This window comes from Calidris pugnax, unplaced genomic scaffold, assembly GCF_001431845.1.
Source record: "Calidris pugnax isolate Ruff unplaced genomic scaffold, ASM143184v1 scaffold13, whole genome shotgun sequence".
In the NCBI taxonomy this organism is placed as follows: Eukaryota; Metazoa; Chordata; class Aves; order Charadriiformes; family Scolopacidae; genus Calidris; species Calidris pugnax.
Genome location: NW_015090810.1, coordinates 16,959,250 through 16,975,760, shown reverse-complemented (window position 1 = coordinate 16,975,760; position 16,511 = coordinate 16,959,250). Strand labels below are relative to the sequence as shown.

The 16,511-nt window shown below is 39.4% G+C and overlaps 1 protein-coding gene across 4 annotated transcripts in view; it reads right to left on the bottom strand.

The window, feature by feature from the left end:
• The window catches only part of SPIRE1 (spire-type actin nucleation factor 1), a 129,690-nt gene that overhangs the window by 65,718 nt on the left and 47,461 nt on the right, over positions 1 to 16,511 (bottom strand). For all 4 annotated transcript variants that reach the window (XM_014938561.1, XM_014938564.1, XM_014938562.1 and 1 more), the window contains exon 3: positions 6,937 to 7,170. In XM_014938561.1, coding sequence (XP_014794047.1) covers positions 6,937 to 7,170 — 234 coding nt within the window. The remainder of the gene's footprint in view (positions 1 to 6,936; positions 7,171 to 16,511) is intronic.

The window sequence follows — 16,511 nt, the reverse complement described above, 5'->3', positions numbered from 1 at the left end:
CCTGTTCTGTATCAGAATAATTAAAGCAAGAGAAGCTCTAGGCAATCCTGCTTTAGCAGGGGAGTTGGACTAGATGATCTCTATGGTCCCTTCCAACTCTAAAAATTCAGTGAAATTCAGTGAAAATTCAGTGAAAAAAGCCCTTATTTTTTTTAATAGGAAGACCAAAGTCATGAGGGACAACTTCCTTGCAAGTACATTTGGAATAACGCAGTTCTAAGCAAAACCTCTCAAAATAAGGGTTGTGAACAGTACAAAATTACTTCCGCTTCTACTTATCTTCTACTTTCAGAGTTCTCAGTTATCATAAATCCACTTGCGCTGCAGCTGTTTATAAAGCTCTTCATATCAAACCCCTGTTGTTATTGTTAAATAACTTTATTTTAAAACCAACAACATGGAGATATTGCTTATGCATTACAAAGACTCAAATACGCAGAGAGACACGTCTGCTTTATTTTGCAGGGGTGTCCTCAGCTCCCTGGGGCTGCACAGTGCCGGAGCTCCAAACACTGACTCCTTTCACAGCTCAGCCAGCAGCACAGTTCACTCTGCCAGCCCTTCAGTTGTGCCCGCACAATGTCTGAGGGGTCTTGCAGAAAAAACAGATGAAGGAACCAACAGAGTTAAAAACAACAAAAGCAAACAAACAAAAAAACCACTTTAGGGATGCTTTGACTATATATAGGTGACATGGATCCCAGCCAAGGTGACAGCACAGGCAGAAGAAACACACTACAGTTTGAATGAATAACCATAATGTACAAGGCTTGTTTGGGCACGAGAAAAATAGCAGATTTACTGCATCTCTAAGACAATTCCTAGTTAGTCCAAAGAATTGTGAAAGAATAAGAAAATGCCTGTGGTTGAGTGCTAGTCAGTCAAGATCTACATATTCCTTGGTATCTCAGCAATTGTTTTTCTCAATCTCAGCAATTGTCTTTCTGAGACTTTTCACAACGTCTACGTGTCTGTCTGAAGACACAGGGTAGTTGATACAAAAAGGTGTACTCTCGGTCAGCTTCGGGAGGGTAAGAGCCCCAGATTGAATGTTTTTAATCTCCTGAGCACAGGAGATGAACACTGGTCCTTGGGACCTGGCTGCGAAACTCAGAGGTCCCACTTCTGTCAATTCATCAGAGAGAGAAAGGGTAGCCAGAGAGTGTGCCAACACAGGTCATCTACCTGCTCAGACCAGCACCATGAATGCCCACCTTCGTAGACCCAAGCTCCCCAGGGACATCCACCTGGGGTGTGCCCTGTAATAGCAATATGATATGGGGGTATGATTTTTCATTTTGGGAGACCTTCGGGCTTTTCCTAGCTTACAGTCCCCAAAGAGTTAAACTGCAAAAAGGAATAACCAAAGGAGAACCTGCCCTGCACTCCCCCACCCTCACCTCATCCCCCAAAACCTAAGAGGTACAAAAACTAGATGGTTGTACTTTCCGAAACATTTGGGACAGGAGGTTCCCCAACATTACAAAAGGAGCCTCAGACACCCAAGTCTATGTGGACAACTGAAGATCCACAGGTAGAAGATGATTAATTTTTGGTCAAGCCAGCAAATCAAACTCAATTACAGTAACAACAAAAGTGAAGGGAACTGAGGATTTCCAACCCACTGTAATTTCAACTTTTTTTTTTCCCCAAAAAGACATAGATTGCCTTTTTCTAAAAGAAGATCCACCAAGATAAAGACTAGCATGTGACATTTGAGTATACTACAAACTGGACTCGAGAAGAGAGCTGATCAACTGTTGTCTTTCTTGAGCATGGTGATTTTCACAAATGGCCAATGTTGTTGCATTCTTTTTTAATATAAAATGAACAGACAACTTCTGGGGTGTTGCTTACCATCTCAGTGAGGTTCCAAAAATCTTCACCAGCTTCAGATTGAGTACACTGCAAGTTGTTTGCTTTGAAATGAATATAAATACTGTTGTGCAGGCTCATACAAAAATACTAAAGCTAACCCAGCCTTAAACAGAATTACACTCGCAGAAAGCTGCGTCTTTCTAATTTTAACCTCATGGACTAGGTAAAATTACGGGCCTTTGAATTCCAGCAACATGAACTTTTTAACTGTCTGTCATGAACAAATACCCAGACTTGTTTTTAACTGCATTTTCTGGTTCCTCTCTGACAGGTTCTCATATTATACTTACATGGGGTCATACCATCTATATGATAATAATGTATGTCCTCAAACTCAGAAGGGAGCCTCCAAAATACTTAGATCTGAATGTAGATCTTCTCATCCTGCCTGCAATTACATGGAGACAGGACATACTCTTCCTTTCCTCTGTAACTCTACACATGCCATAGATAGTTGATCTGTACTACCATGAGAGTACTCAAAACACAAGTGGATCAATATCGCCACTGTAAATTTCAGTTCCTTCCAGCTGAAAGAAGTCAGCCATATACGTGAACTACCCAGATATTCAAGTCACGTAGACTTAAGTTTCTTGTTTTAGAGACCATGCCAATGATTAAGTGGCAATTAAAATATCTGAAATATGGGGAGGGAGAAGTGTTGTCAGAAACAATTTATTCTTCCTTCTTTGCTTACAAGGAAAGCACAAACGTGAATTTCTGCCAATAAAAATGTTGCAAACTATAATCTTGTTTACATTTGTTACAGCAAGATAACACAATGCTGCACATGCTGCTCTGGAAACAATTTTCATACAAATTAAAAGGTCAGCACGGAGATTTCCTCAGTACAAGTTTTGTTTACTATGGGACTTGGGTCACTAATTCATCTTTGTGAAGCAGCAGTTGCAAAACAGTTAATTTTTGGTCAGAATTAACAAATGTTATTACTGAACTACCTAAAAGTGACTAGTTGGGTAAGGCCTGGGACCAGAGCACCAAGGGACATCCACCTATATTTGTCTCTGAGACAAGAAGGTGTGGCTGGATTACAGATAAGGTTCCTGTAAAAGCTGAGTTAACTTTCGGGACAAAAGGTGAACATAAGTAAGAGCAAGATATCTGTTCAGGAAGACCACTGCCTCCTTATGTATCTTCTAAGAGACCTGCAGAGAAAGGTAGCAGAGGCAGTGAAGAAGATTAGTGTCACGACTTGCAGATAGTACTGACAACACCACCTCTGATCTGAAGAAGAGCTAAGGTAAAATCTAGTACTGGCAGTAGCGATTTGGCTACAATGGTATTCAAAGCTGGAAGAAATGACAGGGCTAGGGCTAGGATGGCACTTCAACCCAGCAAATACTAGCACAGACTAAAACCTGCTATCAGAGGGTTATGTGGTTTTATTTACATCTGGAATTAGAAGAGGGTGCTGGCCTAGAATAAAAGATAATACTGGAAATGGGTTTAGGGTTGGGGCTCAGACCAGCAGATATTGATAAACTACAGCTTAGAAAGTGCCTCCAGGTTAACATGAAAAGTGGTACTGGCTTAAAGCATCCGACTGCAGAGATCTGCGGGATAAGGAGCGAGATAATGTTATGATTAGGAGTGGAATTAGGGTTCGAGCAGACTCTGGAAGAGGTTGATAAACTGCATCATCTCGTTTCAGTATCAGGGAGGGCCACACGCTGTGATAAAGGGGCCACATGACAGGACTTCACACACCCTCCGCAAACCCAACACCGCCCAGCATGCCAGGCCTACTCTGCCTATGTCCTCTGTTGACCCAAGGCTCCTCAGCCATGTGCTGTCAATCTGGGGGACCTTATAATGGCCTTCCAGTACCTGAAGGGGGCCTACAAGAGAGATGGGGAGGGACTCTGTCAGGAAATGTAGCGATAGCATGAGGGGTAACAGTTTTAAACTGAAAGAGGGGAGATTTAGATTAGATATTAGGAGGAAATTTTTTACTGTGAGGGTGGTGAGACACTGGAACAGGTTGCCTAGAGAAGTTGTGGATGCCCCATTCCTGGAAGCGTTCAAGGCCAGGCTGGATGAGGCTTTGAGTGGGAGGTGTCCCTGCCTGTGGCAGGGAGGTTGGAACTTTATGATCTTTAAGGTCCCTTCCAACCAAAACCATTCTATGATTCTTAAAAAATTAAGTGTTTTATAACCAACATCTCCTCTCTTCATAGATGCAGTTTTAAAAACAGTGGATCTGTCTGTGCAGCAGGTTGGTCCTGCCAAGGAAATCAAAAGTCAAATCAGCCAAATATGCCAAGAAGCAGTACAAAAGCTTGTCTGTGTCTTTTCCAAACAGGAGCTTTGCCAATGATGACCTTGGCAGTACTATTTAGTACTTACCCTCTCCCCAGTTCCTGGGAATAGCTGTCCATATTACTCAGCACTTTACAGGTTAGGGGAGGGTTCAGGATTGACTGTGCCTACTTCAGATTATAGAAAAACCTGACGTATATCTGTGTGTTTTAATGATAAAATAGGCTCATACACATTAGTGATTGATGTTGAAAAATTCAGTCTTAGTGGCACAGACAGGCCTGGCACCTGACAATGACACTTTCCGAAGAAGGGGGAAACATATAATCACATTTCAAGCACAAAATCATGTTCACGCTGGAGACTATATAGTTAAAAACATTAAAAATCATTAAGTAGCACACAGCTCATCTCCACCATTTTCCAAGCTTGCAATTTAGAGAATGCAGGGTAGGCAAGAACGACAGTTGCTCAATTCAATAAGCAAACCTGCTGCGGCATTCACTACAAACTGCAGAGAAGAAAGCTCCACAGTGAGTTTTGCCAAGAGGGAATTACAATTATCGAGCCTCACGGTCACAAGACCACACACTACTGTTGTGAAACAGTCATTGGGTAAATAAGGGTGTAGCCTGCGACGCAGTTTATGACTGGGGGGGGCGGGGGGAGAAAAGAAAAAGCCACATGCAAAATACGGTCTTATCCCTGAAAAGGTAGGAAGTCAAGAAAAAAGGATCTTACAAATCCACACTGATGTCAAAAATGTGGCAGAACGATGCTGCCATTCTATTACTGTCAACACAGGAATGACACAGAGAAGGGCATAAAGGAGAGGTGCAGAGTTAAGCCTACAGCAAATAACTTAGGCACAAGCAACAGCAGCAAGAAAAGAGAATTCCAAGGGATGGAGGAGTAAAAGTTAGAAATAACAGCTGAACTTCAGTTCACTAAGGTGAAGACACAGAAGTGGTACATTTACAGAATGAAAAAAAAAAGCAAAAGATGGTAAAAGCTAAAGCCTAAGATGCTCGTTTTAAAACATATAAATAGGTAGGTACCTCAGAGTAGCAGGGATATATATTAACAAGGCAGAACCAGAAAGATGCCATTCAGCAGCGTTAACAGCTGAAACTTTACCAAACATTTTCTTATCTTTTTTGTATTTCAGAGATGTGTACCAGTGTAAACGACGGAGTTCAGAGAAGTTTTCCAAACTTATCTTTCCTTGTTTGCAGAAATCAAGTAAAGAACTTGCAAAATAATCACTTCTACAAGCCACTGCCCTCAGCTCTACATATACAAATGTCTCTTCTGCCTCTGCACTAAGCGAAACTTCATCTAATCATCCAACTTGGCTTGACCAACCAATTCACCACATTTTTGCTAAACTTGGGGGAAAGAGGATATATTGCATCTGCCCTCTACATAGGACCGTGCTGTTTGGAGTAGCTCCCACAGGGGCTTGGCAGGGTGCTGCTGGCCACTTCTAGAGGTGACTGGGTGACAGGGAGTGACGGAGGAGAAAGCACAGCAACCTTCACTCCTACCCACAGTGAGGGCACCAACTCAGTGTGGCTGGGAGTGGCAGGGGGACTGAAGGGGAGAGAACTTCATCCAACCAGGCCCTCCCCATCCCAGGGGAGCTAAAGGCCATTTCATTCATTCCTGCTGCTGAGCCCTGCTTCTCCAAGGGAGGAAGATAAAACAAAGTATTCAGCATTATTTCTGATGCAAGGAGGATACAAAAGCATCTCAAAGAAAAGTTTCTCATTCCAGTCCCCTAAGAGCTTCCCTCTTTACTGGCAACTGATCAGAAGTGGCAGGTTTTAGGGGAGTCTTGCTTCTATGTGCTAATGTGTCCTGATGTGCTATCCAGGACGCTCTTCTAGTCTCAGGTCCCACCACTACACTCTTAATTTCCGTGACACACTAAGCCTCTGGTCCGTAGATATGACTTATATTTACAAAGAAGAATTATACAGGGTTCAATCCCCGGTATAAATTAGCATACAATTTTCAAACAATTTTCCAAATTTTCAACCACTTTTCCAATAATTGGTAAACCAATTATACAAATTTTGCCAAAATCCATGCTTATTGATACCTTTGTCTGTACTAAGAGCTCATTCGGCTCTAAAACTTGTGCTGAAGACTACTCTATAGAAAATACAGGGTTAATACCTCTAAATGGCTGTTCATGGTAGCCCAGATAACATTAAAGAACCTGTTGCAATTAAAGTTCATCAGCTGTATTTCCAAATCTCACAACTTGAGTCAAGAAATGCAACCATAATGATTGTCAATGAAATACTATATCCTGCCTCACCCTGTACAAATAAGCCACTCTTAGAAAAGCAGCCCTCTGTTTCAGCAGAGGAGGGTGTCAAAGGAAGAAACTGATAAGGAATAATTAAACTAATACTGCACTAATGAAAAGGTGAATTAATTGAAATGGGCCATTAAGTATGCAAGTGTACACAAAGTAATTCAGCAGACATTACACTGGAAGGCTGACTACCCAGCACATGGAAGAAATAGAATGTGATATGAATGGCACATCCAGTGATAAAGCTGATCATGGATTTTCTGTTGCTTAATGTTACCTGTGAGATATTGCTACATGCCGTTTTTGCAAGCAAACCTTACAGAATGACCAGGGAAATCAGGTATCAGAAAATGATACAGCCAGTATCACAGTAGACAATAATACAGAAAATAGAGTTAACTTTCTCATTGCTAAAAACAGTGAAATATCATATAAACTGCCCACAACTGTACCTTCATGACATCTTTATAGGAATGAATGGCCTCAACTTCTTCTTTGTCATCATCATCATCTTCCACTCCTTCATCCAGAGCATCATATCCTTCATCTCTGCTTCCATCTGTTTCTGTGGTATTAGTCATGTGGTCAATAAGCTGCTCCAGCGGAGGACTTAATTCCCGCTCTTCATTGTCCTTCAAACCATAGTCCAGGGCTTTATATATAATAATCCCCAGTGATTCAATTACCTATAAAAGTAAAAAAAAAAAAAAAAAATTATTAATGCCATTTACATGAATGAATAGGTCAGTCTAGTAACACCCTTTTCTGGTGTTTGTATAACAAACTTAGCAACAGTGAGGGCAATAAACATCAAAATTAAGTAGAAAAAATGATCCTCTAATACCTACAGTTATACTTCAGTAATGCAGCACAGAGCATGCAAGAGCAGGTCATACCACATACCTACCACTTTCTTATTTCAAAGTTTGAAATAAAAATTTGTAATTTAATACCAAAGCAGGACCTTTTAGATTATTTTCCTTTTTTCCTTCTAATATGACAAACCTCAAAATAACATGACTCTAGACTTTGTAAGAATATATCACATGCCTGTGACCTCTTCTGGAGGAGGGCAGAAAGGGAAAGAAATTAAAAGAAAGAATAAACTGAGATGAGATGCCTCCCTCCTCCCACAAATTAATGACACTTGGAAACTGCCCTTCTGCATCTCTTCATTACCTCAGAGGTGTCTGGACACAGCTGTGGACATCCCAATATTAACTCACTGTGCACTGGGAGATCAGTCCACAAGAACTCCTTTGCCTGTTGCACAGCCAGTGGAGGCACCCATATTCCACTGACACTATCAACAGCTGGATTTCATAATAATGAGGTAGTACCTTGATCTTTCATTGAACTTAAGGCTTCTTTTTTGTGCTCTGCCAAGAGCAAAGCAAACAGACAAGCTCTTACTCAGTATAAGCTAGCAAAAAATTGCCATGAACATCCCAAAATGCTAAAATGCAAGTTTTCTTTCTTGGCATTAATTCTTTTCCTTATGAGTAATACTGAAGCTTCTAGCATTTGAAAGGTGTGAAGAGAGGGCATTTCAAACTGAGGGGTTTTGAAATAGGTATTAATGGAGAGGGAAGGGAAATTGGGCTTGCAAGAGGAAACCACAAGGTCATGTTGCTGCTGGGAGATCCTTGTCTGACCAAAAAAGTAGGACCAGGGATATTGGATGTAATCTCTCATCTTCCTTGTGTGCTAGCCACCACACCTTGTGGAGTGACTAGTGTGTCACACAAATGAGCAGACTCCAGTGTAGGAGTAGTTGGCACTAGAGCAACTTTAATAACAGGAGCATTTCCAAACATGCCAAACTTTGTCATCTAATGCCATTTTCTCTCCTCTGGCTTTCAGTAATGTCCAGGTCAACAAACTTTTTAATGCAGATTTTTGAAATTCTATTTGGGTAAATAGGACAACACAAATGGATTCCTAAAACATGAAATTTGACTCTAGCAGCTTACTTATTTCAGCACAGCAAAGTGTTTTGCTCTGAGAAGCTGGAGGTTAGCAAAGACTTAAAATGATACCCTATTAGTTTATCTGGACAGACAATTTAATGAACGAGCTGTAGTCCGACAGCTTTACACCTGCGGACTTCATTGCTCTGTTGAGATTACTTTGCAGTGCCAATTCACTTTGCAAGACAGAGCTAATAAACAAACATAAAAACCAATACATACAACCCACTCTTTTATAATTTATTTCAAAAAAGTTTGATAATTCAATATAAGGAATTTTCCTCTTGAAATGCGGTTATACAAATTTGAAAAATATTCTTAAAATGGAGTTAAGAAAAGTGATTAGGCAAATTAGCAAAGAAAAAGTTGTCTTAACTTATTTAGTTCAAAGAACAGCTTCTGACTTGGGAAATGCTAGTGAGACAGCAAAGTATTCCAGGGAAGCATAACTCCATGCTTGCTCAGTTCTCATACCCTTCCCCAGACTTCTGCCATGACCCACTTTGGAGACAGGACAGTGCAGCATATAGACCTTCATAACAGCTGTAACAGATCAAACATACATTTGGAGCATATCTAGCTTGTCTCCTAGAGAGGCTGTTTTGTAATAACTGTCTTGTAAAGCCTGTTATTAAAAAAAATCTGGAAATTTCACAGAATGAAATATATTCTCCTGGTAGACGTGTATGTTTCCTGTAACTCAGGTTCTGCATACAACCTGAACACATACCCCTTCAGCAACTGAAAGGGAACAAAGAACACCAAGTTAATTCCAATTTGAAGTAGACCTAAATGAAAATGAAGTAGAATTGAATAATTGCTTTGATATTTTAAACACTTAGGAGTAAACACAATGTGAGTAATTTCTAACTTTAATGAAAACTACATTTGAAAGAGCCTAGCATACACAAGGAGGGCTGAAATGTCCAAATTAGATGCAAAGAAAATCATGTCTTGTGCCATGCCATGATGGCTGCTGGAGACAGCTTCTGGATTTCGCTACACCAACACTGCAAAAAAACATAGGGGGAGGCATAAAAAGAAAGTGCACTCTCTCTGCGTCCTTCTGTTTGGGAAGAGGATTAAGGCATTCAGAAGCACCGTGGCTAAAACTGGATGACAGCTGCTGCTTGCTTTGATGTACAGCAGTGGGGCTTTTGCAGTGCAGTGATACGGTTTGTGCGTGTTTAGGTACTATGAACAGATTTCATAATACATGCAAAGCTGATACAACAGCAAAGCCTGCAACGGCACCAATTCAGACCTGTATTTCAGTCTCTCGGCTCCTTATTTAGGAGTCGTGATCAAAACCACATTTATTCAGTGTCTGTCAGCATCACAGACTCTTCTTGCTGAAAGACAAAGCAGCAAACACCTTAACTGAGAAACTTTGCTTTGACTTGCATTAAAACGGAAAACATTCAGCACTTTCAGTGGTACTGGTTTAACCAAGGATCTTGTAAAACCACACAAGTGCCATATGAGTATCAAACAAAAGTCACAGAATCAACAATGCTACTTCACATGGACAAAACTACTAACACAACTTCACACAAATAAAACTTGTATGTCTGTGTAACTTTAAACGTAATATACAAGGTTAAACAGTCAGCTCATTGCAGCTTAAATGCATGAGTGCTGTCACTTTGCCTGTAATACAACTCAAATACAAATGAAAAAGGAAAAGCTTTTCACAGCTGAATGGATGACTTGATAAATATGTTGGGGTTTGAGTTGGATAATCAGGGACTATCACTTTCTTTTTTTTTTTTTTAAAGCATCAATTATTTACAAAGAAGTCACTGCTTCTAAACTGCACTGTTTGCTGTTTTCACACAAAATAAATACTTCTGGCACCTAACAGATGACAAGCACTAGCAATTACATTTATACACAATTATATTTGAAAACTGAGGTATAGTTGGAAAAATAAGGGTAAGAAGGGACTTAGCAAGACTCTTTTAAACCACAGAGTTGTATGTTGGCACACCAAAACACCTGCACAATGCTGAAATAAGTGCCAGCACTAGTGATCTTGCTTGATTCAGATGCTAAAAAAAACAATTTTATTTGTTCCCAATTTATTTAAATTTTGGCGACGGACCTGATCTTTGCAAATCAATCAGTGACTAAATAACTTAAAAAAATAAACAAGGAAGTCTGCATTATTATGCTTTACACCTTCTCACCAAGTTCTTTTGAAAGTCATGGCTTCAGACCAAAAAACCACCCATTTCCCACAGACTGAACTCGTACTCTGCTGTGCTTAAACCGTTAGTGAAAGGGGAATTTTGTCTCACCAGAAGTGAATATTCTTTCAATTCCTACACCAGTATGGACTTGTATTATACTGTTCTTTTACAAGAAGTTGCGATAAAGTTGCTGCAACACTTAGATTTCAAATATGATGTAAAAACAATATCCTCACACCCCTTTTACACACATAGTAAAAACAAACCCCAAACCATTCAGATTATTTTTATACACAAACATGCACGGAACTTTCCATTCCATATATCTTCCTCCAAGACATTAAGGCATGCCTCTTTGAAAGGGGTTCATTAGGATTTTACGTCTTTTATATGACACAAATTACATCCTTCCAATAAAGACTGTCAATTTAACATTCTCAAGAACTTGCCAAATTTACAGCCTTTGCACAGGAAGCAAACATGTTTGAGACTTGCAGAGGCTTTGCAGAGGTTTGAGACTTGAGTGGAATTACTGTAAGTATTTAATTTATCTCTTTTTTCTTTTTTTTTTTTTTTTCCAGAGAGGAATCCTTTTTTCCCCTCGACATCCCTACCTCTCTGCCTCTTTCTGAAGCGTAGATGAGGACAGGCAGGATCCACACGCCATCCCCCCGCACACACAATAGGGCACTGTCTGAGCTTTCATCCCTTCCTAGGCTTTGCCTCAATTTTCAAACAAAGCAACAAAGCCTAAGGACAGGCTTGTACTTACAGCAGCAAAGGGCTTTTTTTCAGCTCAAATAAATGCCTGTCCCTCCCTAAACTTCTCCCTTCCTCCAAAAGCCACTCACAGGGTTTATATCCCTAAACTGGGATTAAAGACGCCGTAAAGCTCCAGCTCCTAAGGTGAGTCAACCAACTTTGAACTTTCCCACAGGGACCTCAGATATGGCAACCAGTCACAACAATATTTGCATTACTTCTGCACTGTCTTTTATGAATCCTAATACTTTTTTTTAATTAAAAAATTATACTACAGTTACTATTTTTAAGCGCTCCCATTTCTTGCCAGCAGACCTCCACCACACCTCATGAAGGAGAACCTCTCTGCCTCACGGTAACAGCACTGAGAGCCCGGAGCTGGCATTCTCCATGGCACTTCTTAGGGCAGAGCTCCTCTCCGCCACCAACTCTGCCACCACCCCTGGTATGAGGCAGCACTTAGTCAATCTGCAAAGACTAACCTGTCCTACTGCTGACTTTAAATTAGCCTGCCAGGAGCTCCAAGCTGTGCTTCTGGAATCATGACACACAGCATTAACTTATCCATGGGCACCCTTGAAGTCAGGAGTTACGTATCTCAAATTTTCTGTGGTGCATTAGGAGAAGACACACAGAAACACACAAGTTTTTTTGTGCTAAAATTCTGTAATAGAGTCCAAAATACAGGCACATTAAAATTTTACGTAAACTCAAGTCTTCCTCTCCGGCCAGATGACAAAGGGGGCAAGCTATCACCCTGGTTATTATCTACATTTCTAACAAAGTTATTTGCTGTTTCTTCATGATCCGATTCTGGAACTGAAAAAGACCATGCTTTTAGGAAGGGTGAATGAATAACAGGGTTAGGATAAATCAAACTACACTTTTCAGTTATTTACTTCATCCTTAGATGCCCTACTCTCAAAAGCACCTCATGGAAGAGTACCTCTAAATAGGTTGCTGTAAGAGATGCATTCCTGTTACTGCATACCTGGGGTATACTACTGTAGTTTTTACCACAGAATTCCCCAGTGGAAACAGGCCAGCATTACCCAGGTTTTAGTGAGTGGGGACGTTGCTAAATTTAAATACGACCTTCACTAAATTAGAGCAACTTGCAACAGACTTGTTAAATGAGAACAGTGAAAAAAACTTCCAGGCGCTTCCAGGTAAACTGCAAGGATTGAGAGTATTTCCAATGAATAAAATGAATCACTCATTTCCAAAGAATATAGATATAAGATACAGGATTGTTTAACTGCTGGATGATGTTGGTTTGCTACTGAAATAACGACATACTGCTTTCTGCAATACTATAAACCTTGCTATTTGAAATAAATCAGGGATAAAAGCAAAGCAAAAAAAAAATATAATCAGAGTATGTCAGGTCTAATAGAAAATATGAAAGGACATTAAATACACCCTTTTAAAAAGATTCAGTCTGTTTTAGATAAATTCAAAGGTAGGAAAATTTCTCTGCTGTATTCAGGGGAGATCTTTTCAAAATTACTTTATATCCATGAGTCTTTGAGTGCACTAAGTGCACAGAGAGACCTACTTACTGAATTCTTTTTACTATTCAGGTATAGATTAAAGAGATTCAGTGGAAGAACTCCTGATCAAAGACAACAGAAGAAGCCTGAAACATACAAAGGGGATGCTAGCTTTCTGGGGTTTGGTTTTGTTTCCCCCCCGCCCAGTGAATACGTAAAAATTTATGTTGGACTCAGCTGCCTCTAATAAAGTAGCAGGAATTTACCTGTAATTTTATTAAGGCTCAAGTGTAATATAACTCTCCAATTTATTCAAAGGTTCTGATAATTATAAACATGTTTTCAGTTGTTCAAGTTTCACTATAGATATTATCTAAGGAGAACTATCATTTATTAGCATAAATGAAAGCAGAATTTATTCCATTGTATGAGTTTCAATGTACATTTTATCTGCTCCATTAAAACATTGAAACAAACCCCTCATTTTTCTTCTCGTTTTTGTTCATACATTATAATCCCCAAGATTAAGACAAATTGTTATTCTGTTATTAAGAATTTTATCCAACCTGAAGGAATTTCACCAAAGTGACAGTTCATCCCCAGGGAAAAACAAAATTAAATTCCCTGATTTAACTGTGCAGATTCCAGTAATAGCTGAAGCTCCAGTAAAAGAATTAGGTGCAATAATTAAGTAACACAGATGGTGAAAGTCATTTGAAAGTCCTTAAATACACCTATATTCATATCGAGGTTTTAAATACAGGCCATGTTATCCTAATCCTATTTAAATAAATTGCAAAGATGGTGATGACATTAAGAATTCTAAGATTGGAATATATTTGCTGAAACCAATAGGCAGGATGGGTATGTTGTTACATTTCCCTACTGTAGGCTTAGAACTATCTGAAAATTGCCTTAAAATATCTCACCTATTCAGAATTTTAGGCACAGTATATCTTGTCTTGATCTTTTTAGAAATATTTTATTATCGCAGTCTATAAAGACAACTTGCACCAAAATCATAATTCAAAATTAACTACATAAAAATTTAGGTCGTGAAAACCCCCAATGACTATGGAAATGCTATTTGGAAATACCAAGAGAATATATCTTTTTTTATCTTAAGTTAAAGACACAAAATCAAACTGTGTCACAAATTTCTGTTCTAGTTCCCTAGTACACCAAAGCTCTAGATGCTGTTACTCTTCAGACTAACGCTTCTTATGCAAACAAAGTAATTTTTTGAAGAAAAGTTTCAATCCAAAATTAATCTGGTAAAATGACAGGTAGTATTACTACATCACAGTCATTTAACACTACACCTATCCAACCAAATCAATTATTATTCTTTTCAGCAGATCTAATCCTTTGGTATTCCTGGCTTTACTAAATAAAGTCAGGTCAAAAGTTTTTGTTTTCTTTTTTTTTAAAAAAAAAAAAAAAATGAAATATAGTTAAACATATATATTCAGTTTTATAGAGAAACAGAAAGCAATCAGGTGAACTCCCTGGGTACGCCAAGAAATGAAAAAAGACGTTAGTTGACAACCAAAACTAAAACAGGTCACAGAAACTCTAATGGGGTCAAACTGGGTAAGAGACAGAAATTGCCGTTTGCCATATCAGCCTTTTGAATAAAGCTTTATCTACATGATACGAGAGCATCAGATTAACTACAGCAAAATATTTTGCAGTGAGAGAGAGGAGTGACCAGCTCAAATAAAGTTCATATAAAGGAAAATGAAACTAGTTCAGTAGCTCTGATCCTGAGAATTCGTGCATGACTGGTTTAACTTTAGCTGATACTGCATACGTGCCTATGGTCTGTAAGACAAGTTATAGAAGAAAGACAATAGAATGCTTACAGTAGCTTTGATTCAGTAGAATTTATGGTAGTCATGAAGCACTGCAAAATCAATGCCGCTCTTATTCAAAGTATCTACACAGTTCAAGTAATCTACTCAAAAAGTCAGTTTGCATTAACTTCTCAGCCTTCCCACACAGATTTCATTTAAACCACTACAGTTGCCTGCTAGAGGCTTGGCCCCCACTTAATTAATTCAAAAATTAAAGTGAGTAAACACCTGCTGCATTTCTTCTCCTGTGAGTCAAGAACTTTCTCACACCTATTTTCCCCCAAATTAACAACTACAAAAGCCAACCAAAGAAAATACCTGTACAGTGAAAGCTGTTCTTTTAAATATGAATTCTTGATTAGTTGAAGTTTTACATTTGCATGTATGTCTTAAAAGTTTTCTAGCAGTGGTTCTCAACAGACTTTAGAAAAGTTAGGCTGGTTTCACCATATTTGTCAGAGGTCTATGTGCATTTCAAGCACTTCACAGATGATTTAACTTCACAGAGACAGATGAAGTGCCCAAACAAGTTCACACAGAGTTGGGAACATGACACCTCTTCTGGTTTAACTGTAGCTTTCCTAAAATCCATCTTCTTCCATTCCTGGAAAAATATGTCCTTCTGGCTCCTAAGAGACTTATCAGCCCAATTGTCGAAATTCCAAGATTTCATGCCTAAACTCAATGATGCCAAGACACAACCCCAAATGTAACCACACAATAGGTCCTTTTACAAGCGATGTGCCACAAAAGAAGGCTGAACACGCTGCTGCTTTCTAGTGACTGAAGTCTTCATTAACTACACACAACACAAATGTAATGCTGTTTGTCTTAAAGGTTCTGAATATTTATAGGAAGTCAAATAACCACCAATAAGAAGGTTGTATTTTTCATCTACACTGAAGGAGATGTGGACATTTTAAGATGTCTATGGGATGCTGGCATTTATTACGTGGCCACCAAAGACAAATCATGCACAGCTACCTCCACTGTCTTGTAGAAGAGCACTCAGCCATACCTAGGCAGACATCTCTAAGTGACTTCTTTCCTAAAGAAACTAAAGGGAACTCACAGATACGGCCTGCGAACAAAAAGCTGAAAAATTAAAGACTCCTACTGACTGTTTTTTGGTTAGTCGGGTTTGCAAGGAAACAGGAGGTTGACATTAAGGACATGATGTGATCATGAAATACACAACTTTTCACATGGACTATCATGATCGTCCAAGGAGTTACTCATGTGCCGGACAGCTATTCATTTGGGTCACATATGATCTCTACCTATGTCATACAAACATAACACTGCAGGCTGACAAAGCCTCTGCAAAGCCCCCAGTTTTATGAATATTCTTCCACATCCTCTTCCCAATAAGCAGCAACATTGGATACAGGCTTTTGGATCACTGGCATTCAAACAAATACTCCTCCAAGACTGCATGCCTAAGTGAACATGAAATGTTTTAGTAATGAGCAAAGGGAGTTACTGCACAATTACCTTCGAGCTCTCGCAATGGCCTTGTTGGAAAGACTGGCATTTGCTAGAATAATTCAAGAAAGCACCAGTAGGCACTGTTGACAAATTATCTACGCATATAAGATGTAAGTCTGACATTGTTTTTTAGGTCTGAAATTCAGACACAATCACAGCACGGAAGGGTGATTTACCCTAAACCAAAGAGGAAAAAGAGTGTGTGGCTGAGCCTCAGCAGAAAGCTCACCACCTGCTCCACGGGCTGCAAAACCCCAGAGAATCCA